Below are 24,637 nucleotides of genomic sequence, written 5' to 3'. Positions count from 1 at the left end.
CCCAGGTTCGATTCCGGTCAAGGGCATGTACATTGGTTGTGGGCACATCCCCGGTAGGGGGTGTGCAAGAGGCAGCTGGTCGATGTTTCCTTCTCTTCGACGTTTCTAGCTCTCTATCTCTCTCCCTTCCTCTCTGTAAAAAGTCAATAAAAAATATTTTTTTTAAAAAAAAGAGTGAAACAACAATAAAATTAAAATCCACCTGGTAAAGAAAGTTTCTAAAATGTGAATAAAGAGTTAACTATAAAAAAAAAAAAAGAGTTAACTATAAGAATGTTCATCAGCAATATTTTTATAATAATGAAAAACTGAGAACAGCCCCTATATGCTACATCTAAAAGATTAAATAAATGATACATCCATACAATGCAACCAATTAAGGTAACAGAAAATATTTATTGATAAAAAGGTATTTTTGGCATATTTTTTTAAAGCAGGTTACAAAATTGAATGTACAGTATGATCCCACTTTTTGTGAAAATAAACATATAATGTACAAATAAGCATACATAAAACCAGCTGAAAAGATATATCAACCTATTAACAGTAGTTATCACAGCTGGTGAAATTATGGTGATTATATCTTCTTCTAGCTTATTATAATTTCTCATTTTTCTAAAATCATACAGATATCCTCCGCTTTCCAAAGTTCACTTTACACTACTCCACTTTTGCAAAAGACCTCTATCAGTACCTGTTTTCACTAACCAAAAGAAATCCAAAGAGGATTTTCACTTTTACGAAAAATGGCAAAAAGTGAAATAGCATTCAGCATGTGTCTTGCAATAAGCAATTATTATTACTAAGCAGTTAATATTGAGCAGCAAGAGTGGTCCCAAGCTACCTCCCCAGGAACTGTACTCAGCATCTCAGCATTAGCCACCATGGCTTTAAACTGTGTCTATGAACATCTGTGTTTTATCTCCATTTATTTTGTGCATCTGCTAGCAAGATGTGTCCCTAAAGTAACTGCTTCTTCACTTTATACCATTTCAACTTATGAAAGGTTTCAGAGGAACACTCCAATTTCAGAGAGTCAGAGAAACTCATATTAAATTAATAATAAGAAAATTATTTTTTAATATAAACAAGAACTAAAACAGGTGCAGCACTACTTGTATCAACATTTCCAAAATAAATTCTCAAAGTACAGAAGTTGCATCAGTTCTTAGAACTTCAAATTTTGAGACTTTCTCCTTAGTCTCCAAATGCTAAGCTATAAGAGCCAAGAAAATTTAGAAATTATATATAAAGAAATGCATATACAAAGGGAAGTTAATAAGAATCCTCAGAAAGGGAGTTACTACAAGAGCCTGCATCATTTATCAAACCACCACCACCCGAACAACCAACAATGTTTAAGACACTATTCCAATGTATTCCAAATGCCTCTGGTTCAAGGTTTGAAAGCAACTACATTATTCACGCACTGAGGAGAGGATCTTCAATCACCAACTTTGGGGAGAAAGGAAGAAAGGGGTAAAAGTTCACACTACAATGTGATGGATCTCAAAATTCCATGAGAATTCCATATTCGGGGTCCAAACACATCTGTAAGAGACTCAAATGTCAGTTATAATTATGGCAAATGCTAACCCAATCCTAGATGGGCTTCTGTTAACAACCAATATAATTCTGGACCACCTGCCTACCCTATCAATAATATAAAATTCAAATAACAATTCAACAAAAACTACTTTTAAATGAGTCTATGAACAACACTCACAAACAACAGTATAGCAAAAAATATACATAAATAATCTGATAGGCTCTTGGGACTGTGAGATATTTTAATTCCACTATTGTTAACATAACCAGACCAAGAAATATTTTAATACAAAGTATATTATCGAGTCTAGTAATAATTAATGTCGTTTTTTAACATTCATTTAAAATCTTGCTTGGCGTTGACTTGTATTGACATAACCTTCAAACACGCGGTATCTACAGAACGTGTGAAGTGCAATTAACAAGTTTTGCTTGAAAAAGTTTGTGTTTAGTTTGGTTTTTGTTGCAAAACTAGGGCTAAGAAGATGGCGGATGAAGAGCATATTCGGCACTGCATGCTTTACGAGTTCCAATTAGGAAGAAAAGCAAGTGAGGCTGCAAAAAACATCTGTAGTGCTCTTGGTCAAGATGCAGTTAGCGCCAGAAAATGCCAGCATTGGTTTGAGAAATTTCGCGAGGGAAATTTTTCGTTAGATGACAAGAGTGGTCGAGGCCGCGTGTCCAATTTTGATCAAGAAGCTCTTCAAGCTCTTTTGGTGCAAAATCCTCAAATTACCCAACAAGAGCTTGCGACAACTTTAAATTGTTCACAAAAAACAATTTCCAATCAATTGCGTGCACTTGGCAAAGTCCAAAAGTTTGGAAAATGGGTTCCTCATGAGTTGACCGACAACAACCGTAATCAGAGAGTCACAATTTGCAGTTCGCTCCTCTCTCGTCAAAACCGTTTGCCGTTTTTAGAGCAAATTGTTACCGGAGATGAACAATGGGTGCTGTATGTTAATTTGAAAAGGCGGCCTCAATGGTTGGACAAAAATGAGGCTCCGCAGCCCACGCCAAAACCTGACTTGCATGCGAAAAAAGTGATGTTGTGTGTTTGGTGGAATTTTAAAGGAATTCTTCATTATGAACTTTTACCATCTAACCAAACCATTACAAGTGCAGTGTATAGTGCCCAACTGGAAAGGTTAGCCCAAGCTTTAAGAGAAAAAGCACCCGGGCTGATTAATCGGAAGGGCGTAATTCTTCACCACAATAACGCACGACCGCATACTGCAAGAATCACTGCTGAAAAACTGCGCCAGTTGGAATGGGAAGTTCTCCCTCAACCTGCATATTCTCCTGATATTGCCCCTTCCGATTACCATTTGTTTCGTTCTTTGCAAAACTTTCTTCTTGGAAAAAAATTTAATAATGAAGAATGCCTCAAAAATGCACTGACCGAATTTTTTGCATCAAAATCACAAGAATTTTACAACAGAGGGATTAAAATGCTTCCTGAGCGTTGGGCACAAGTAGTAGAAAACAACGGCAACTATATTGTTGATTAAATTTTGTTGTATTGTTTAAATAAATTCGATTTAAAAAGTATTAGAAAACGACATTAATTATTACTAGACCTAAATATATAGTCATTGACCAAATAGAATTTATTCCTAGGCTAAATACATTGTTTTAAATTAGGCATATAAAGCAGTCTCAAAAACATACATTTATAAACCATCTAGCACCTGTAAAAATACCTTACTACTATACTAGTCATCCAATATAAAAAAGATGAGATTTTGAAAACTCACCATTCAGGCCCAAAGTTCAGTGTCTGTGTTTCTGCTGCCATTCTTTTCAGTATGTTTACAAGACTTCTGTATGTGGAGAAACCTGTTAAAGAGAAAAATATCTCCATACAATGAGTCAAGATTAAATGCAGAATTCCAGCCCAGAAAGTATTGCTTATGCTCCTCTCAAACATGGTCACCAGAATGAGATTTTTAAATCCCTGTTTATAACAATATAGCAGGTAAAGTGAGATTAATATAATCACCCTTACATTGCAATTCACTATCTTTTTTTTTAATACATTTTATTGATTTTGTACAGAGAGGAAGGGAGAGAGATAGAGAGTTAGAAACATCGATGAGAGAGAGTCATCGATCAGCTGCCTCTTGCACACCCCCCACCAGGGATATGCCCGCAACCAAGGTACATGCCCTTGACCGAAATCGAACCCGGGACCCTTCAATCCCCAAGCCAAGGCTCTGTCCATTGAGCCAAACTGGTTCTGGCGCAATTCACCATCTTTTTATGTTTATCTAAAGAAAGAAGGAATGATATAAGATGATAGATGGGAACAGACCAGGCAGAGCACTGGAAACCAAACTAAAGATTTTCTACTTTCACCTTAGAACAATGGGGAGTGAGTGAAGGATAATAGATTTCCATTTTAATTTATATTATTCCCTTGTTAAGGGCTCTCCCATTACTATGAGATACAGCAAAGATTCTTAAAATAAGGACCGCCCCCCTTACCTATCTCACAGCTTCCACCACAACTCTCCCCAATTTCTGCTTAGCACTTTACACTCTAGTGACTCTTTAAAAAATTATCTTGAACCATAAGTTAAAACAGTAAGCTAATGAATTTCGTAAGTAGTCTTTCAAAAGCAATTTTAAGATATCAGATCTTAAAATGAAATAAGTCAGATAGGCAAAGACAAATACCGTATGATATTACTTATATGTGGAATCTAAAATGCCAAAATCTGTGAGGAGAGTAGTGGTTATTAGTGGCTGGAGGAGTGAAGGAAATGGGGAGATATTGGTCAAAGGATATAAAATTTCAGTTATAAGATTAACAAACTCTGAGGATCTAATGTACAGCATGGTGACTATAGCTAATAATACTGTATATTGCTGAGCAAGTAGATCTTAAAGGTTCTCACCACAAAAGAGAAAAAAAGGAAATCCTGTTTCAGTCCTCTTTATCCTTCCACCTAAGAACCTTTAGGTCATGCCAAACTACCATACTGTACCAATATTAAAAGCTCAGAAGTTTTTTTAATACCTTGATCTGGGACCCTACCATTTACAACATGGTTTTCATAAGAAGATGTAGCAGGGGTCCTCAAACTTTTTAAAGTGGGGGCTCACGGTCCCTCAGAGAGCTGGAGGGCCGGACTATATGAACTACTAATTCCTACTGTAACACCTTGGCTGCGCTCACTGCCCAAAAAACCTGGCGGGCCGGATCAGACTCCTCTGCGGGCCGCATGTGTCCCGCGGGCCGTAGTTTGAAGACCCCTGAAAAGATTTCCCTAGAACTCTTAAGAACCTAAAAATAATAATCCAAACAATTTAATTATCAACTAAAGAGACCAACATTACTCAGAATGGACTTCTGCTCATTCTCCTTTCTGAACTAAAGCAAAAATATAAGAGTTATGACTCCTGAAGAAATCTCATTAAATTCTTGAAGTACTGTAATGATTAATTCCAAATTCTACACTTCAGATTTCTCCTAAGTCAATTTAAATGAGCCCAGTTGTAATGTACTTAAATGTACTGGAGGGATTGTTTTACATGATGCCTCTGAATTATAAATTAGTCAGAATGGAAACTGGGTTTTTTTTCCTCAACTGTCCTTTCTAAAGATGCAGTGAGGTTAAAATGAATATAGGCTTCACCACCATTTAAACACCACCATACTAAATGTTAACTCAAACCCCTGGGAGACTTGTGACCATTAGAAAACAGCTCTGAATTTTGACAGCAGTATTTGAACCAGACTCTAGATGCTTTGCTCCGATCATCCTCTTCTGCCTCTTTAGACTGCCTTTTCTTAAAACCATTTCATCCTTTATCTGCCAAGATCAAACAATATTATTACTTTTTTCTATCTTCGTTTCCTTCCTATTTAGGCAGCATTCCCCAAAAGTTTCCCTTCTTTTCTAACTTCCATCAATGTACCCATGTTTTACTTAACTATACATTCTGTTTAGATATTGTCTTGAACTTTTTGTTATTTCTCCACTAACACTTTGGGTAGAACTCTGCCTACTAAATCACAGGGAATATCATGCAGGGAGTGAGGGTATAGTTACAACAGGAGCAATGAAAAATTCTCCCACAAATTTCTAAATTACCCAGCTTCCTGGGGAGATGCCTCACCCCTATTGTAAATTACAGGTTTCTTTTCTGCCATGACCTGTGTAGCATTTCCAGATGCTTGTTCCTCCTGGATACCTATCTCATCAACAACTGATCAAGGTACCACTGCATTTACAATTCACCAGTAAGCCAGGCTTCAAAAGCCCAGAGTTATCTGAAACTCCTTTTGCTTCTCTCATACCCAATGATTTTGTTTCAATTTTGGTCAATTTCTCCTTCAAAATTCTTCTTGCATTTTTTTCATTATAATGAAACCTTAACTCATGTCTAGGTTATTAGAATAAAACTCCTAGTTGGTTTTCTTGACTCAGCCTCTAAATATTCACATCCAAAAATATCAACCTTTCTAAACCACTGCTCTGGTATGCCTACCCCTCTTTGAAACAATTAAACCTACTGTACATCATTAAAACTCCTAGTAAAGGCATCGAAAAGATCATAATTTAAGACCTTGAACTTCAGTGTAGAGTGGGGATGGGAGACATAGATTTTTAAGTAAATCAATAGTACAGCAACCAAAAATTGTAAGAAGAGAAAAAGCATATAGCTAGACCTCTCTGGCCCTCACCTTTCTCCTAAACTCAAATTCACTGATTTCAACTCTTTTAGATTCACTATATTAAAAAACAACAACAACAACAACAACACAGAAAGGGGGGAAGAGCTAGATTCTTTTGTGAGATTTTCATTTCATCAATAAGACTAAAAACTACTACCAGGTGTACTAATTAATAACGCAGATTGTTTTCAATAGATTGAGTTACACATGTTGACACATATGTGATTTGATATGTATGCTATTTTGTTGTATTGACAGCAAGCTTCAAAACTTCATGTCAAATTTCTTGAAGTTGTTAACAGTATAAATATTTTTACACTAAAAATGTTGAATTTTGTGCCAAAAAAAAAATTGTGGTAAGTTTTAATTCATTACTTTATTTTGAAGAAAAAGTTATCATAATTTCAGGAAGCTTATGGTGAACATGCTCCATCTCAAGATACTTGTGAACACTGGTTTAATGCTTTAAAAGTGATTATTTAGATGTGAAAGACAAAGAATGTCCAGGTCAACTGAAAAAGTTTGAAGACCAACAATTATAAGCATTATTGGGTGAAGATGTGTGTCAAGCTCTTGAAGACCAACAATTACAAGCATTATTGGGTAAAGATGCGTGTCAAACTCAAAAACAACTTGCAGAAAGATTAAACTTTGGTCAGCAAACAATTTCCAATTGTTTACAAGGAATGGGAAATATTTTAAAGGAAGAAAAATGGGTGCCACATCAATTGAACAAAAGACAAATGGAAAACCAAAAGGTCATCAGTAAAATATTGCTTCAACAGCATGAAAGAAAGTCTTTTTTGCATTGAACTGTGACTGGCATTGAAAAGTGGATTTATTTTGAGAATCCCTAATGCACAGAATCATAGGTTGATCCAGGTAAACCATCAACATAGACTGAAAGGCCAAATTGCTTTGAAAAGAAGACAATGCTCTGCGTTTGGTGGGATCAGGAAGGTATAGTGTATTATGAACTTCTAAAACCAGATGAAACCATTAATACTGATGGGTACTGACAACAAATAATCAATTTGAACCATGCTTTGATGGTAAAACAACCAGAATGGGCCAGGAGACATGGCAAAGTAATTTTGCTTCATGATAGCACACCATCACACACTTCAAAAACAGTTAAAGACACGTTAAAAGATCTTGCCTGGGAAGTATTAACCCACCCGCTGTATTCACAAGTCCTTTCTCCTTCAGATTACCACTTGTTCCAATCAATGGCACATGCACTTTTTGAGCAGCACTTCAAAACGTACAAAGTGGAAAATTGGGTCTCTGAATGGTTTGCCTCAAGACAAGAAAAGTTCTATTGGGATGGTATCCACAAATTACCTGAAAGATGGGGGAAATGTGTAGCTAGTGATGAACATTACTTTGAATAAAGGACTTTCGATGTTTCTCTTGAAATTATCGTGTTTTTTTAAATTACAAAATCCGTCATTATTAATCAGGTACACCAAGTAAAGTGAAATTTTGATATAGCAGTGGCCATATCATAGAAGTCTTTGTATTTTATACTCCAAGGGAAATGAAAAACTACAACTATATAAAAAAATTCAAGCAAGGAAGAGTCCAGGATGAAAATGAATTAACAAGAGCTAACAGGAAAATAGGGTATTAGAAATCCAGCAGATACTGTAGAAGCCAGATCTCCAGAGCACTAGAAGAAAAAGATGATGATAATTATATTCAATGACATAAAAGATGTCAACAATGTATTGTGTCCAAGGCAGATTATGTAATACAGAGAATATAATCATGTTCAACACATTGTAAAATACATACAGGTTGGGGCAAATGCTGGCATCATGGGAAACTGTCTTCAAATTTATTTAAATGGGAGGCAAGTGTCAGATGGGGACAAATCAATTCTTGGAATCAGAACAAATTTTCCTTCCGCACACACTAGTGGCCAGGCTCAGTACAAAAAATTCATGCACTTGGTGGGGGGGTTGGGAGGATTCCCTCAGCCTGCAGGGAGTGGGTCTAAGCTGGCAGTCAGACATCCTTAGTACTGCTCCATTCCCCTGAGCAACAATCCTCAAATTAAAGTCTTCCAATAGAACTCCTTTAAGGTATCCCCGATGCCAAAACAATTTTTATAATAATATTAAAGTATTATTTGCATTTTTTCACTGTATTAGCACTGTACTGATCATGCAAAGCAGTGATGAGGGAAGCTGCTGGCTCCTTAGCATCATTCAAATTAATGGCACCAAAATGTACTGGTAAGCGTTGTATTCTTGGCTATCACTGTTATATACAATACTTACAGGAGAGAAAAAAGCCTGTTTTACTTGAGAATGCCCTAGCCCAGAGGTCGGCAAATTCATTAGTCAACAGAGCCAAATATCAACAGTAAAACGATTAAAATTTCTTTTGAGAGCCAAATTTTTTAAACTTAAACTTCTTCTAACACCACTTCTTCAAAATAGACTCGCCCAGCCGAAACCGGTTTGGCTCAGTGGTAGAGTGTCAGTCTGCGGACTGAAAGGTCCCAGGTTCAATTCCGGTCAAGGGCATGTACATTGGTTGCGGGCACATCCCCAGTAGGGGGTGTGCCAAGAGGCAGCTGGTCCATGTTTCTCTCTCTCGACGTTTCTAGCTCTCTCTCTCTCTCCCTTCCTCTCTGTAAAAAATCAATAAAATATTTTTTTTTTAAAATAGACTCGCCCAGACCATGGTATTTGTGGAAGAGCCATTCTCAAGGGGCCAAAAAGTCCATTGAGCCGCAGTTTGCCAACCACAACCCTAGCTAAAACAGTAAAAATTATTGATTTTATTCATCTTGACCCCTTTGTATACATCTTTTCAATGTTCTATGTAATGAAATGGAAAATATACATAAAGCACTTCTGCTGCACACCACGGTCTCAAAGACACTTAGGTGATTGTTTTGAGTTGTGAACTCGTTTTTTTCATGGAACATTATCTTAACTTGAAAGAAGAGCTGACACACAAACATGATTATCCAGATCTACATATTTAGCAAACATTTTTTTTTTTTAATGAATGAACTGATGCCCGGACAGTATGGCACAGTGGTTTAGCATCAATCGATGAACAAGGTCATGCATGGTTAAATTCTCCATCAGGGCACATGCCAGGTTTTGGGGCTTGATCGCCAGTAGAGGGCATGCAGGAGGCAGCTGATCAATGATTCTCTCATCATTGCTGTTTCTATACCTCTCTTCCTTCCTCTCGCTTAAGTCAATGGGGGAAAAATAAATTTAAACTAACAAAGTGAGCCGAAACCGGTATGGCTCAGTGGTAGAGCGTCGGTCTGCGGACTGAAAGGTCCCAGGTTCGATTCCGGTCAAGGGCATGTACATTGGTTGCGGGCACATCCCCGGTAAGGGGTGTGCAAGAGGCAGCTGGTCAATGTTTCTCTCTCATCGACGTTTCTAGCTCTCTATCCCTCTTCCTTCCTCTCTGTGAAAAGTCAATAAAATATATTAAAAATAAATAAATAAATAAATAAATAAATAAATAAACTAACAAAGTGAAATTTTCACTTCACGGAAAACAATTGACAGTACAATTGTCACCAATTATAAAATTTGAGCTTTCAAGCAAAAATTAAAATTTTGGAAAACTCCTATTCACCATCATGAGCTTAACAGGTTTTCCAGTATTTCGACTTTCTCAATACTTGAAGGTGTTTTTTGTTGGTTTTTGTTTTTTTGTGTTTTTTTATGGGTGTTCACATTAATGTGATTTTTTAATATAATGTATAATATAATATATCCATTAAATATGTGAGACCAATGAATTTTAATGTAACAGTACATTTCAAAGCAAATAAATTTTAATCTAACAGTCAATTGCTGATATTTGGTGCGGTGCCTGCATTGATATAATTCAGATTTCACATTGAAGCTAATTTTTACAAATGAATAATTGCTGAATTTTAGTATATCAAAAAATCTTCAATTATCTGAAAAAGTTCTTAAAATACTCCTCCCTTTTCCAACTACATAAATATCCTTCATATACTTCAACCAAAGTAATAAACAATGAATTGAATGCAGAAGCAGATAAGAGAATCCAGCTGCCTTCTTAAAGCAAGGCAAAAGTAATTTACAAGAAAGGTAAAACAATGCCACTCTTCTCACCAAACTTCTTATAAATGTTTAAGAAAATAAATATTTTTCTCAAAAATGTATTTATGTCAACATGTAATGAGATTATTTTAAAATAAATTCATGAGCTATTTTAAATTTCTTAATATGGTAAGTATATATAGATGTAACTAAAAAGCCAAAAGCTCTTTGGGGTTCTCTAACTTTTAGGAGGGTAAATGAGTCCTAAGATCAAAAAGGTGACAATGTCTATCTCAGAGAAAGAAAATGACAAAAGAAATACACCTATTAACTCAGAACAAACGAACATACTCTAGAAAGTATATCAAGGAGCATAAAATACTAATGACATGAACACCATGATCTAAAATGTGACACTTACTAAAAACATATCTAGGGTTTTAAAAATGTCTCTTTTCTAAGGACAGAGAGACTTTTCACATTTTGAAATTTAATTCTATGATTTTTTAACTGCCTCGGCAACAATACAGACCCTTTCATGTTTAGTTTACCATTATGGCTAGCCCAGCAGCTGGCTGTCACAAAAAAGATATTCAAATATTTGTTAGATTGAAAACAAAACAAAAAAACAAAAAACTTACAATCAGAACCCACTGACCTCTCTATTCAAATTATAAATATGAAATTTTATAATCAAAATGACCAACTTACATAGTAGCAACAATCAGACAAGCAACCACTCAATGAGAGCCTATTTACTGTGGGTCAGGCATTGTACTGGGCATTTTGTTTTTAAAATATATTTTATTGATATTTTACAGAGAGAAAGAGAGAGGGATAGAGATAGAGATAGAGATAGAGAGCCAGAAACATCAATGAGAGAGAATCATAGATCAGCTGCCTCCTGCACACCCCCCACTGGGGATGTGCCCGCAACCAAGGTACATGCCTCTGACCGGAATCAAACCTGGACCCTTCAGTCCGCAGACCAACGCTCTATCAACTGAGCCAAACCGGTTTCGGCTGTACTGGGCATTTTAGATTTTTAATTCCCACAACCACCATGGGATATACTTTATACAGGTAAGGAAAATACAACTGCAAATGGTTACCTTACCTAAAGTGGCATGTCATAAGTGACAGAAGCACAATTGGTGTGACTCAGTGGCTGAGCACCCACCAGGAGGTCACTGTTCAATTCCTGGTCAGGGCACATGCCTGGGTTGCGGGTTGGGTCCCAGTAGGGGGCATGCAGGAAGCAGCCTATCAATAATTATCATCATTGTTTCTCTCTCTCCCTCTCCTTTCCTTCTGAAATCAATATATAATATATTTTAAAATACATACATATTTTTAAAGTGACAGAAAATTAAACTCCCATTTCTCGGCTTAAAATGCCAAAGGCACCCTAGCCAATTTGGTTCAGTGGATAGAGCATCAGCCCATGGACTGAAGGGTCCTGGGTTTGATTCCGTTTAAAGGCACATACCTTGGTTATAGGTACACAATCCCAGGGGCATGTGGGAGGCAACCAATCAATGTGTCACTCACATCAATGTTTCTCTCTGTCTCTCCCCTTCCCTTCCACTCTCTCTAAAAGTCAATAAAAAATCATTTTTGGGTAAATATTAACAAAAAAAATTTTTAAAGGCCACAAGCTTTTCACTACATACTAATATACTGCTGTTTTGCTTGGTTACCTTTTCTCCCCCATTTGCTTGTAATTTTCAGAGGAATTCATTTTGTGGTATGCATTTTCGCCTTTCCCAATCTACCATTCTATTCCACTCTCCTTCAACTTCTATCTGCCTTTGCATTGATTAAGCAAGCAATACAGAGAATGTATGTATTCTCATAACACACTATTACAAAGGTCATTAACTATGGTGATGTAGTATAAAAGATTAAAGGATAGGATCAGACTCCAGAACATGAATTAAGGCTCTGTCCCACTAATCTTTCAGGATGGCTTTACTCAACTGGCCATGGTTTGGGCAGCACCACTTCAATTCCCAAGGGGCTAATCGTGAGAGGCCCTGGATATGGACATGTCTTCATGGCCTCAGCCATGATTTATCATTTAGAAAGTACTAAGACAGCTGAAACCGGTTTGGCTCAATGGATAGAGCGTCGGCTTGGGAACTGAAAGATCCCGGGTTCGATTCTGGACAAGGGCATGTACCTTGGTTGCGGGCATATCCCCAGTAGGGGATGTGCAAGAGGCACTGATCAATGACTCCCTCTCATTGATATTTCTAACTCTCTATCTATCTCCCTTCCTCTCTGTACAAAATCAATTAAAAAAAAAAAAAAAAAAGTACCAAGACAGTACCTCTGCCAATTCCTTGCCAGTCTCTATACTCATGGGACCAATACTGAAGAGACCAGAGCTCTTGAGACTTCCTCCAGACCCAGGACAACTTGAATAAAAGGAGCTTTGTTCCCAAAGAACATACTGACCACAATATTACTATAAGAAAAGATATTACTATCATTCTCCCTACTATTTCTGAACAATATGTAAATGTTTCTTTTCTCTCCCCCTTTTGATGAAAGAACAAAATTAGCAACTGTGAACTATTCTAGGGAAAATTTCAATGTCATAAATATTACCATCTCATTTGATAATCTCACTAAAAGCCAATGTTTTTCAGAGAAAACACCTTTGACACCTTTACAGAGGTTATGTGGAAATCTTTTCAAACTTCACAAAATCTTGAATAACCCTTACCTCAGCATCCAGATTAAAGAAAACATACAATATGAGAATGGATTCTTCTACCTTAAAGATGAATTCAGCTGCAACCAATTTACTAAAGAAACCTTGGCTGAAGAAGTATCATAGGAAATCACATCTGTGACCTGTCATTCGATACATCACTCTATAATAGATCACTTTTATAAATAATCCCTAGGCTATGCATCAAAAATCTTAATATACTGCCCTGGCCGGTGTGCCTCAGTTGATTGGAGTGTCATCCTATACAGCAAAGGCTTGTGGGTTTGATTCCCATTCAAAATACATACCCAGGTTTTCGGGTCCATCCAGGTTAGGGTGCTTTTAGGAGACAACCAATTAATATCTTCTCTCTCTCTCTCTCTCTCTCTCTCTCTCTCTCTCTCTCTCTCTCTCTCTCTCTTCCTCATTCTAAAAATCAATTTTTAAAGATCTCAATGCACTAATATACTAATATAAGATTAAGCAATAAAAAAATTATTTAAGCAATTTTGCTTCTGAATAATTACAAAAAAATTTTAATACAAAAGTTTATTCTTTCTCACTGATCCTTTACCAACAGTAACAAGTCCCTTCTACCACCCAAATAACTTGACTATAGGTTCACATATACAAGTCCCACCCTTCAAATTCTCTATTGCTTCCTAATACTTAAATGCTGCTCAATAATGTAAAAGGTACCCAGAGATTAAAATTCATAAAAGCAATCAATGAAAAATAAATAAGTAACCACTGAATTTCCACTAAGCCTCTCATTTGCTTATGTTCTTTTAAACCTTTATCCCACTCTGGCCAATGTGGCTCAGCTGGTTGGGTGCCATCTGTGCACAGAAAGGTTTCCGGTTCAATTCTAGGTGAGGGCACATGCCTGGAGTTGCGGGCTCTATCCCTGACAGAGAGTGTGCAGGAGGCAGCCGATCAATGTTTCACTCTCACATTAATGCTTCTCTCTCTTCCTTCCTCTCTCCCTCTATCTCCCTTCTTCTCTCTAAAAATTAAAAAAAAGACCTTTATCCCATGTGTTCATTTGAACCTCACACACATTCCTTCTCCACTTCAATCAAACACCTTAGTAACGCCCTAGCCAGTGTGGCTCAGTGGATAGAGCATCATCTGAAGGATGCCAGGTTCGATTCCCATCAAGGGTACATGCCCAAGCTGCAGCTCAAACCCAGTGGGTGTGTGCGGGAGGCAGCCAATCAATGATTCTCTCTCATCATTAATATTTCTCTCTCCCCCTCCCCTTTCCTCTCTGAAATCAACAAAATAAATAAATAAATAAACAAACAAACAAACATTTTTAAAGACTTTAGTTAAAACTCTGCACTAGGGTACTGGCCAGTGTGGCTCAGTTGGGTTTGGCATCATCCAATGCACCAAAAGATTTGCCATTTTGATTCCTGGTTCGATTCCAGGTCAGGAAACATGCTCAGGCTTGTGGGCTCGATCTCCAGTAGGGGGCATGCAGAAAGCAGCTGATCACTTACTCACATGTGTCAAACACAAGGCCCGCGGGCCAAATCCGTCCCGCCAGGCCTTGCAATGAGGCCCGCACCGCGCTGTCATCACTGTACTCCGCTGCGTTTCCATCACAATGACAGTTTATGACTGTTCAGTAAACCATTCGGCCCGCGATTTAGGCAGGATTTTAGATTTTGGCCCCTTCTCTGATTGAGTTCGACACCCCTAACTTACATAGATGTTTCTCTCTCTAAAAACCCATTTAAAAAAATTTTATTTTTAGCCCCAGCCGGTTTGGCTCAGTGAATAGAGCGTCAGCCTGCGGACTGAAGGGTCCCAGGTTCAATTCCGGTCAAGGGCATGTACCTTGGTTGCAGGCACATCCCCAATAGGGATTGTGCAAGAGGCAAATAGTCATTTCTCTGTCATCGATATTTCTAACTCTCTATCCCTTTCCCTTCCTCTCTGTAAAAAAAAAAAAAATCAATAAATATATATATTTTTTAATTTTTTAAAACTCTGCACTAGGAAGTTCCAACAAAGATGCTTGGTGAGACCTACTGGCCCTCATTCACCAAGAGATATGCATATATAGGCGGTCCCCCCCAAAATATATACACACTTTAACAGCTGATAGTTCAATTGGTGTTTCTTTTCAGATTTAATCCATTGGAATAATGGTATTCAAAGAGTGTATGCCACTGTAACCGGTTTGGCTCAATGGATAGAGCGTCGGCTTGGGGACTGAAGGGACCCGGGTTCGATTCCGGTCAAGGGCATGTACCTTGGTTGTGGGCATATCCCCAGTAGGGGGTGTGCAAGAGGAAGCTGATCGATGACTCTCATCGATGTTTCTAACTCTCTATTTCTCTCCCTTCATCTCTGTACAAAATCAATAAAATATATATTTTTTTAAAAAAGTGTATGCCCTATATTTTACCTCCTCAGGACACATAAACTGAAACTGCTGAGCTATAAAGAAAATTTTTCTAGGAAAAGAAAAATGTCTAGAAACTTCTGTGGGTGTCTGATTAGAACAGCCAACATACCACCTTCTCCAAGGCCTATTCCGAGTCTTAGGAATCTTTCAGCTAACTAGGTTGCACTATGGACCCCAACCCCATGGCTACACTAAATGAATCAATGATGGAGAACTGGACCAAGCTAAACTAATCAAATTTTCCCTCAAAGGAACCTGAAATGTGGACACAATTTTAACCAGTGGCACAAGAGCCTGAGTTCATTTGTGACTCTAGAAAATAAGTGACAATTTTCTTTCATGTGTTTGTAAAGCATAAAAGACCAGACTGTGGAAAGACAACTGAAACAGGATAGCAAGAAACAAGAGAGGACATTGACTAGCCAAAGGGTAGAAAAGTGCTAGCTGGACAACCTTGTTCCTGAATGCTTCCCAGTTTCCAAATCATGTCCTTCATGAAGAAGCCAACTGCTCTTGGGTTCTTTAAGATACCTCCCCCTGACCCCAAAGCATTCCCCTTTCTGTTTCATGGCATCAAAGAAACCACTATGACAGTTTAAGACTTAAATTTATACCAGGATCAATGCAGAAAGAATATTATTATTCTTATGGTTCATGGATCTGAGCAGCACTTATTATTACTCTAATAGTTCATAAAGGATCTGAGCAGTACTAGAGAAGTTTACTCATTGTCTATAACTTCAGGAGGAATAATAGGACAAAAATAACCAAAACCTTTAAAAGCAAAAACCATCTGTTTGCATAAACCCACCTCAGCTTTGTATTCCCTTCAACACTTACCTGTCCAAAAGTTCTGCTGGTTCACAGCAGGTGGTCTGAGCAGACTTTGTTCAGGTCCTTTTAACACTGTAAATAATAAAATTATTAAAGAAAATCACCTAGCAATCTCTTAAGAAACTTCAAAAACATAATTTATTATGAATATGTTTTATAGGAAATGAATTCTAAACCTGGTTAAAATATTAAAATCATATGGTGTACTCATAAACAAGACTCTCTTTCCTGGCAGCTAGAGTCTCTCTCTCTCTCACTAATTCTGGAGTGGGACTGAAAAATATACATTTTTTTAGTCCCCACCTGAGGATATACTTTTTTCATTGATTCTAGATAAGGAAAGAGATGTGAAAGAGAAAGATCAATTGGTTGCCCAACCCCAGGTACCCAGACCAGGAATCCAACCCACAACCTGGGTATGTGCCCTTACCAAGACTCGAACCCAAGACCCTTCAGGGCACTGGTCGACACTATAACCGCTAAGCTATGCTGGCTAAGAAGAAAAATACATATAGAATTTCTTAACAAAAGTTCTGATTCTGATGAAGATAACAAATGAGCACTACTATAAGGTTTCAGGAGAGTGATTATTTGGAATTTTCATTCAAAACCACACTGTGCACTGGCTAGAGGGCTCTGTTGGTCATGGGTTTGATTCCAGGTCAGGGCACATACCTACATTTTGTGTTCAATTCCCAATCTAGGAGTGTACAGGATGCTTTGTTCTCTCTTTCTCTAGCTCTCTCCTTTCCTCTCTCTCTCTCTCAAGTCAATAAATATATCCTTGAATTAGGATTAAAAACAAAAATAATAATAATAATAATGCTGATATTTGGTATTAACTTTTTAAACATATCTGATAGAAAAATGACAGCCAACAACAAAGCAATATAATGCAAATAATCCGTGAGTCCCAAAAAGTATAACCACTGCCAAAATGTCCAAGGAGCAAAGCTCCAGATATGCTTTCAGTTATAAAATCACAACCTTCTTTTAATGCTCTATTGAGAGAGTATCTTAAAAATCCACCAGATGGTGATATTTCAAGTGACAAGGAGTAGACTGAACCACAATAGTTTATCAGCTAACATCAAATAATGTTTTGAATGCTGCTCTAAAGAGTCAAAAAACAATAATTAAAGTTGACAATTTTACTAACAAAAAGAAAGCAATTTGAGAAAGCCACTTTCGCCTTTAATTTTGCAAGAAAAAATAGCTGTTATATCGTCCAAAAGGTCATCCAACTTTGCCCAATGCACTCTACTTTTTATAAAAGCAAGCAGAAGAAAAAGAGGGCAGAACTAGATAATAAACAAACTTTCCTCTAGAACACATGTGTCAAACACAAGGCCCACGGGCCAAATCCGTCCCGCCAGGCCTTGCAATGTGGCCCGCACCGCGCTGTCATCACTGCACTCCGCTGCGTTTCCATCACAATGACAGTTTATGACTGTTCAGTAAACCATTCAGCCCGCAATTTAGGCTGGATTTTAGATTTTGGCCCCTTCTCTGATTGAGTTCGACACCCCTACTCTAGAACAAGCTCTAGAATATCTTCTTTTATAAATTAAGCTCAAATTCAGTGAAACTATGATTAATATAAAATTGTGGTCCTAACTTAATTTCTTCAAGTAGGAAAGCATGTAATACTTTGAAAATATTTTTATAAAACTAATTTTGGCCATTTAAGTGAATCCCCTTTTGTTTTTCAACCCTCTTCCCTCTTCTCCAACCTCCCAGATAATTATGGGCAATTCAGCAAAGCCATCGTTTTATATTCCTGCATAACTAATCTGTCTATTTTTCAGTCATCTACAGAGCATAAAAAATAAAAAACAGCCGAAACTGGTTTGGCTCAGTGGATAGAGCATCGGCCTGCAGACTGGAAGGTCCCAGGTTCAATTCCGGTCAAGGGCATGTACCTTGGTTGCAGGCACATCCCCAGTGGGGGGTGTGCAAGAGGCAGCTGATCGATGATATGATTCTCTCTCATGAAGTTTCTAACTCTGTCTCATTGATGTTTCTAACTCTCTGTCCCTCTCTCTTCCTCTCTGTAAAAAAATCAATAAAATATCTTTAAAAAAATAAATAAAGTTGGTCCAAAGGTTGTGGGTTATTGTTAAGCTGATTAAAAAAATAAATAAAATAAATAAAAATAAAAATAAAAAACAAATGCTAATCCAGACCAGAAATATTAGCATTCTAATTAAAAGTAAACTTGCCTATGGATTAAAAAATCTACTGATATTTTTGAAGCTATGTATTTCTTGCCCTGGCTGGGTGGCTCAGATAGTTGGAGAGACCTCCCATACATGAAAAGGTTTGCGGTTCAATTCCCAGTTAGTACACATATCTAGGTTTTGAGTTTGATCCCTGGTGGGGTGTCTGTAGAAACAACCAATCAAAAATATCGACATTTCTCTCTCTCCCTCTCCCTTCCTCTCTGGCTAAAAAAAAAAAAAAAAAAAAAAAAAAAAAAAAAAATCAATAAAAACATATCCTTTGGTGACAATTAAAAAAAACAATAACTTGAAAGATATGTACTTCTTCAGGGAATTAAACATGAATGTAAATCCTAAGATTTATCAACATAAATCCAAGTGGGAGTCAAAGGGGAGAACAAAAGCTTGTATTCAAAGTTTTACAACAATAACCAAATAATGTTAGGTAATTTAAATTGCTGAAGAAAAATGGAGACTTAACCTGCTTTTAAAATACCTGGATTAACACCAACATAGGCTGTAGTAGATTCAATCTCATGAATCTGGTCCCACTCTAATCTGTAAGAAACAGAACAAAACAAAAAGTATTGAAAATTTACTCAGCTGGGACTAATGGAAAACTGCAAATGAAGTCAGTCTTTGAAAATGGCACAAATCAAAGATCCTTTAGGAGGGAAGAAGGGACAATAATAATCTTCAAAAAGATTCTCCTAGATAGTAATCACAATCAATATTGTCATCTTCCAGAATGAAAGTCAACAAAATGAGAACAGACATATGGAGTATTAAAATGCAGAGTCATGGGAACAAATGAACTGGTATGACATCAAAGACATTATAATTTGGAAATGTCACTTCAAAATTCAATGGAGAAAAAGGAGAAAGGTGATTCACTTAAAACACTACCCTAACAAAAAAAGAATAAAAGAAAACACTGCCATTGTCACTATCATCATTACGTCTCCTTTTGAGCCAAGGAGCTGCACTCACATCCTGAAATTGTAATTCTTAACTTCTCATGATTTTCAGGCAAACCTATGACAAATTATTTTTCATATATGCAACACACAAGCAAAAGTATTTCAGAACCAAAATATTAAATTCCTACAGTGAATTAAAATAAAACAGGACAGCCTGGCTGGTGTGGCTCAGGGTTGAGCGTCGACTTATGAACCAGTCAGGGCACATGCCCGGGTTGGGTTGCATTGCGGGCTTGATCCCCAGTGGAGGGCATGAAGGAGGCAGCCAATCAATGATGTTTCTATCTCTCTCTCCCTCTCTCTCTCTCTTCTCTCTGAAATCAATACAAATATTTTTTTTTAACAAAAGAGGACATTTATGAAAGTTCAGTAATAAGAATATGGAGATAAGATGGAAGGAAATCAGAAAAATTTTCCAATGAAAAAGTCTATTGATTATCAAATTAATTGAAGACCTATTCTAAAAGATAAAGTAAAAGAATAAAAAAAGGCACACAAAGTTTTGCACATGTAAAATGCTATAAAATATATACAAACAAATTAATGGAAGAGTCCCTGAGTAATTTATAACTAGGATGGACAATACAGAAATAATTAAGAATTCTTTGCTAACCACATAAGGACAACATGAGTTAATATTGTACATTGATTTCACCTCTCTAAGGTCATATCCCTTATTGATCTATCTGTATCTAAACTTCAAAGGACATTATTTCCCTACATTTTCAAATATTTTGAATTATCACAAAGATCCCCTTCTTAAAAAGCAATTCCTTTCGAAGAATCATTTTCGGTGGTTTATCATCAACCTTCTTTAAAAACTTTTCGAGAAAGGTATTTCATGACCTTTGCTCTATGAGCATCCTGAATTTTTCTAAATAAGGGAGGGTAAGGAGGGAGGGGGTCATGTAGAGAGAAGGGTTTGAACACAGGGGCCCACATTTCCAGAATCTGATTTCCCTTTCCAAGAGTCAGAGATGTGAAAGGAGTCCAGGACACTGAATAACTCCTCTCATCTCATCTCAGAACCAATGACCTGTGTACACACTTCCTACTAGTGAGCCTATCTCTCACTTGTACCTCTCTGGCTAGCCTACCCTCCATTTCCCCCAGCCACAAGGATCTATCAGCTCCCTTCAGTTTCTGCCTCCGGCTATTTGGCCTGGCCTCCCTAGCCTGGAGCATTCTTCCTCCACTTAGCTACAGGGGTAGCTCCTTCCCCTCAAATATTAGCTTTTTCATGAAGCCTTCCCAGAACACTCAAAATTAATCCCTCCCCCAATTCTTTATTATCCTATTTCATTGTCTCATTTTTCCCCCCACATCATTTACCACTGCATAATATATTTTATCTAAGTATTTATGTATCTGTCTAGAAATGGGCTCCTAGGAGACAGAAATTTTTGGTCTGTTTTTCTCCCAGCACCCAACAGTGTAACAAGGTCTCAATATTTGCCAAATAAATGAATGCATGGAAGAATGAATAAATAAATGAATAAAGACACATGGTCCTCACTCCCTCCTCATTCTCAAAATTGTAAAATGCTCTGTCAAGTATAGAAAAGCTGTGAAGCCCTTGCTTTGCTAGTGAATCACTACCAACATCAGTGTATCCCTCGGTGTTAAAAAGTCAAAGGAAGAAGGGCAATGTGACATTTTCCCAGATACATGCCACTTGAAAATTTTTTCCTAATGTCCTCTACTGATGTCAACATCTGATGTAACAGAAAAACACACATTCCAGTTTGAGTACTCGAAAAGGTGCTACTCTTAACTAGTGAAACATAAAAACATCAATGAATGACAAAACACGTTTACATTCTAACCAAAATGTACAAACTCTGTAAGGCCAGAGCTGCCAAATATCAGAAGGATGAGTTAATGTACAGAAAACAATGACAAGAAAATTCTTTTTAAATCTAAAAGTCTAAAAAAGTAAATACTACGTAAGAATATATTCCCTGCACGCAACACTGGTGATCAAAACTGCCTATAACCCAAGGTGTGAATTACCGGATAAGAAACTGTTTACAGGTTCCAGCCCCTTCCTCCATTTCTTGCAGATTACATTGGGATACTTACCTTCCTATCACAGACTAGGTGTGCTTAAGTGCTCTGACTTTCAGAGATGGAAGAATGTTAAAAATAAATAAATAAATAAATAAAAAAAAAACAGTAGTGGGTAAATGCAAAGCAACGTTGCTGCTTCCCAAACACCAGTCATACAACCTGCTTCTTTCATACTCACCTTCCCCCCCTACTACCTCCACCCCCATTCCCTGATCGCTTGACTTATGTTTCAGCCACAAAACTCAAGTATTCAAATGCCTGGTGGGAAACTGCTGACACTTAAAGGCTATAATGCCCATTTTAACCTGGAGTGAACGTTCGGGTCCCAGAGCTACCGAGGGCTCTCTCCTCCTTTCCCAACCTCTGTCCCAGGTTCCGACCACGGCTCCGCTTGGCCTCAGGCCGGGCCCAGACCCAGTGCCCTGTCCGCGAAGGAGTCTCCCGATGCGGATACTCCGTGAGCAAGACAAGGGCGCACCTCCCAGCGGCCAGGTGTGGGGCGGGGGGCCGGCAGGAGCAGCTGTCTCGCTGCAGCAGCTGTTACCCGGGGCACCTCGAGGCTGGGCAGGGGGCTGGCCCCGAGGGGCAGGTAGCGGACGGCGAGCCCTCGGGCCCTGGAGCGAGCCGACCTGACACTGCCCATCGCATCCCCCTTCCTTGGCTCCCACCGGGATGCCAACGGACCCCGGAGGAGGGGGCTCCCCGGCTTCGAGGACAAGACACGCCCGGGCCCGGCGTGCCCCCGGCCGGGGAGGAAGCTGCCTCCGGCCCCGCACCTGACCTGTCCCCTCGCTTGACGCCCGAGCCAGCCGCGGCCGCTGCCAGGGCGGCCTATGGGTACCCATGCGGCTGGACCAGGGGTGCCGGGGCGACGGGGACACGGGCGCGGGCGGAAGGCCCGGACCACCCGGAGGATCAGCGGAGACGACGGAGCGCGGAGCGGTGCGGGGCAGGGGAGCGAGACGGAGTCGCTGGTTACCTGCGGTCCGGGACAGGGGAGTCTCTCAGAACCCAAGTCAGTCCTCAGCCTCAACAACACAAGATGGCCGACACGTCGCCACGCACGTCACGTGATAGCGCGCTCGCCCCGCCCCGCCCCGCCTCGCAGCCCCGCCCTCCGGGCTCCTCCAGCCTCCCACGACATCTTCCTTTCCGCCGCCGCCCGCCCCTCCTCCCGGACACGCCGCCGCCGGGGCCCCGGATGTGGGGCCGAGGGGGCGGGGCGGCGCGGCGGCAGGGCGGTAGGGCGCAGGCGCCGCGGTCCCCGGCGGGGGCTCCCGCCTGCCCTTGAGTTGAGTAGAGTTGGCGTCCAGACGTGGCCCCGGGCCCGGCGCCCGGTGACTCACCGTCCTGTGCGCCCAATCCCGAGCCCGGTCACAGTTCAAAACGCTCTGCCTCATTTACGAGCTCAGGTTCCAGCTAGAACTTTTCCACCGGTTTTCGTCCAGCCCTTTTTCTGACCGCTCACCGTCCGAGCTAGAGGAAAGGGGGAAGCGGCGAAAGCTCCAATTCAGAGCAGTTTCTCCACTTACTAACGGTTCTGGTAGAACTGGGAACTCATTCTAGAGTCTTGGGGTGTGACAGCTGGGAAGGGCTTCAGAGCCCCCACCCCTCCTGCTGCATCGGGGCTAAAACCCTTTTGCCCAGAAATCTCCCGTTGGGGGTCGTCAGGTAAAATAGAGGACGCCCAGCAATATGGGGGGGACATGCATTAAAAAGGTATTTGTTGTTTTTGGAAATGCAAATTTTTGTTTGCTAAATCTGACTATTCTACCCTTTTCAGGTCATCCCATTCTTTCCTTATGGCTCCAACCTGTCCCTCTTATGCAGGATTCTTCCCATCGGCGATTTTTTTTTTTTTAATTATCACCCGAGAATATGTTTATTGAATTTTTTTTTTTTTTTTAAAGAAAGAGGAAGGGAGAGAGAGAAACATTGGTTGGTTGCATCTTCTTAAGTTCCCAACCGGGACTGAACTCACAACCCAGGAATGTGCCAGGAACCCATGACTTTTCGCTGTATGGATCAACCCTTCAACAACTGAGCCACACTAGCCCAGGCTGTCAACTTTTTAAAATACTCAAATGTTCTTCCATCTTAAAATTTAATGTTCTCACTCCATTTCCTCTTCCAACCACCTCCTACCTCTGTGTTCCCTTTCAAAGCCAACTACACACAGAAAAAAAAAAAAAAAAGTTATAAGCACTTTCTCAATTCCCATACCTAGTAAGCAATCATGAACAACTTCAACGTGGCCTCTATCCTGACCCACCCACCTATTGCTTCTAAGGACTTCCTAGCTCAGGCTAGCTGCTTGCAGAGCTCGTGTTTCTAACCTGTGCCTGTAATTATATTGCATACAGTAAAATTTAACATTTGTACGTGTAGTTCTGCAACTTTTAGCTAATGTATACAGGTGTGTGTGAATACCACTAAAATCAAGGTATAGAATAGTCCCGTCACCCACCAAAGTTCCCCCCAATGACCTTTTGTAGGTAGCCCTAAAAAGCCCCCTCCCAAACTTCCAGCCCCTGAAGCCACTATTCTGTTTCCATCTTTATCGTTTTGCCCTACTAGTATGTCATATAAATAAAGTTATAGATTATATGGCCTTTTGAGACTGGCTTCTTTTACTCAGCCATACTGTTTTGTGTTTCAGTACTTTGGTTCTTCCTTTCTTCCTTTCTTCCTTTTCTTCTCCTCCTCCTCCTCTTCCTCCTCCTCCTCTCCCTCCTTTCTCCTCCTCTTCCTCCTCCTTCTTTTTCTTCTCCTTCTCCTCCTCTTCCTTTTCCTCCTCCTCCCCCTCCCACTCCTTCTCCTACTCCTTCCTCTTCTTCTTTCATCCAAGGATATGTTTCCATTTATTTATTTTTTTTCTTCCAGAAACTGTAATGTGCTTTATTTGAGACAGACCAATTTAGGTACACTTAAAATTCTTTCAATAAATCCTATGAAATTTCTTACAAGATGAAATTTTTTTCCTCATTTTTTTTATTAAGGCATATATGTGTACATACCTTACCAATCCCCACCCCACCCCCACTCCCATACATGCCTTCCCTCCCCAGAGTTTTGTGTCCATTGGTTATGCTTATATGCATGCATA

At 39.2% G+C, this 24,637-nt stretch overlaps 1 protein-coding gene across 5 annotated transcripts in view; it reads right to left on the bottom strand.

The window, feature by feature from the left end:
- The window catches only part of GIGYF2 (GRB10 interacting GYF protein 2), a 128,817-nt gene extending 106,170 nt beyond the window's left edge, over nucleotides 1-22,647 (bottom strand). For 2 of the 5 annotated variants that reach the window (XM_036420584.2, XM_036420589.2), the window contains exons 1-3: nucleotides 22,511-22,601; nucleotides 16,266-16,331; nucleotides 3,306-3,387 (exon numbers count right to left, since the gene is read on the bottom strand). In XM_036420584.2, the coding sequence (XP_036276477.1) occupies nucleotides 3,306-3,346 (41 nt within the window). In that variant the 5' untranslated portion in view covers nucleotides 3,347-3,387; nucleotides 16,266-16,331; nucleotides 22,511-22,601. Of the gene's footprint in view, nucleotides 1-3,305; nucleotides 3,388-16,265; nucleotides 16,332-18,962; nucleotides 19,040-22,510 lie in introns of all 5 variants that reach the window. The other 3 variants (XM_036420581.2, XM_045575551.1, XM_045575550.1) reach the window with 3 other exon arrangements.
- Nucleotides 22,648-24,637: the final 1,990 nt, after the last annotated feature.

The sequence above is a fragment of the Pipistrellus kuhlii genome, unplaced genomic scaffold (assembly GCF_014108245.1).
Source record: "Pipistrellus kuhlii isolate mPipKuh1 unplaced genomic scaffold, mPipKuh1.p scaffold_m20_p_7, whole genome shotgun sequence".
Taxonomy (NCBI): domain Eukaryota; kingdom Metazoa; phylum Chordata; class Mammalia; order Chiroptera; family Vespertilionidae; genus Pipistrellus; species Pipistrellus kuhlii.
Note: the sequence above shows the minus strand (reverse complement) of the source record. Positions and strands in the feature narration are given on the sequence as shown.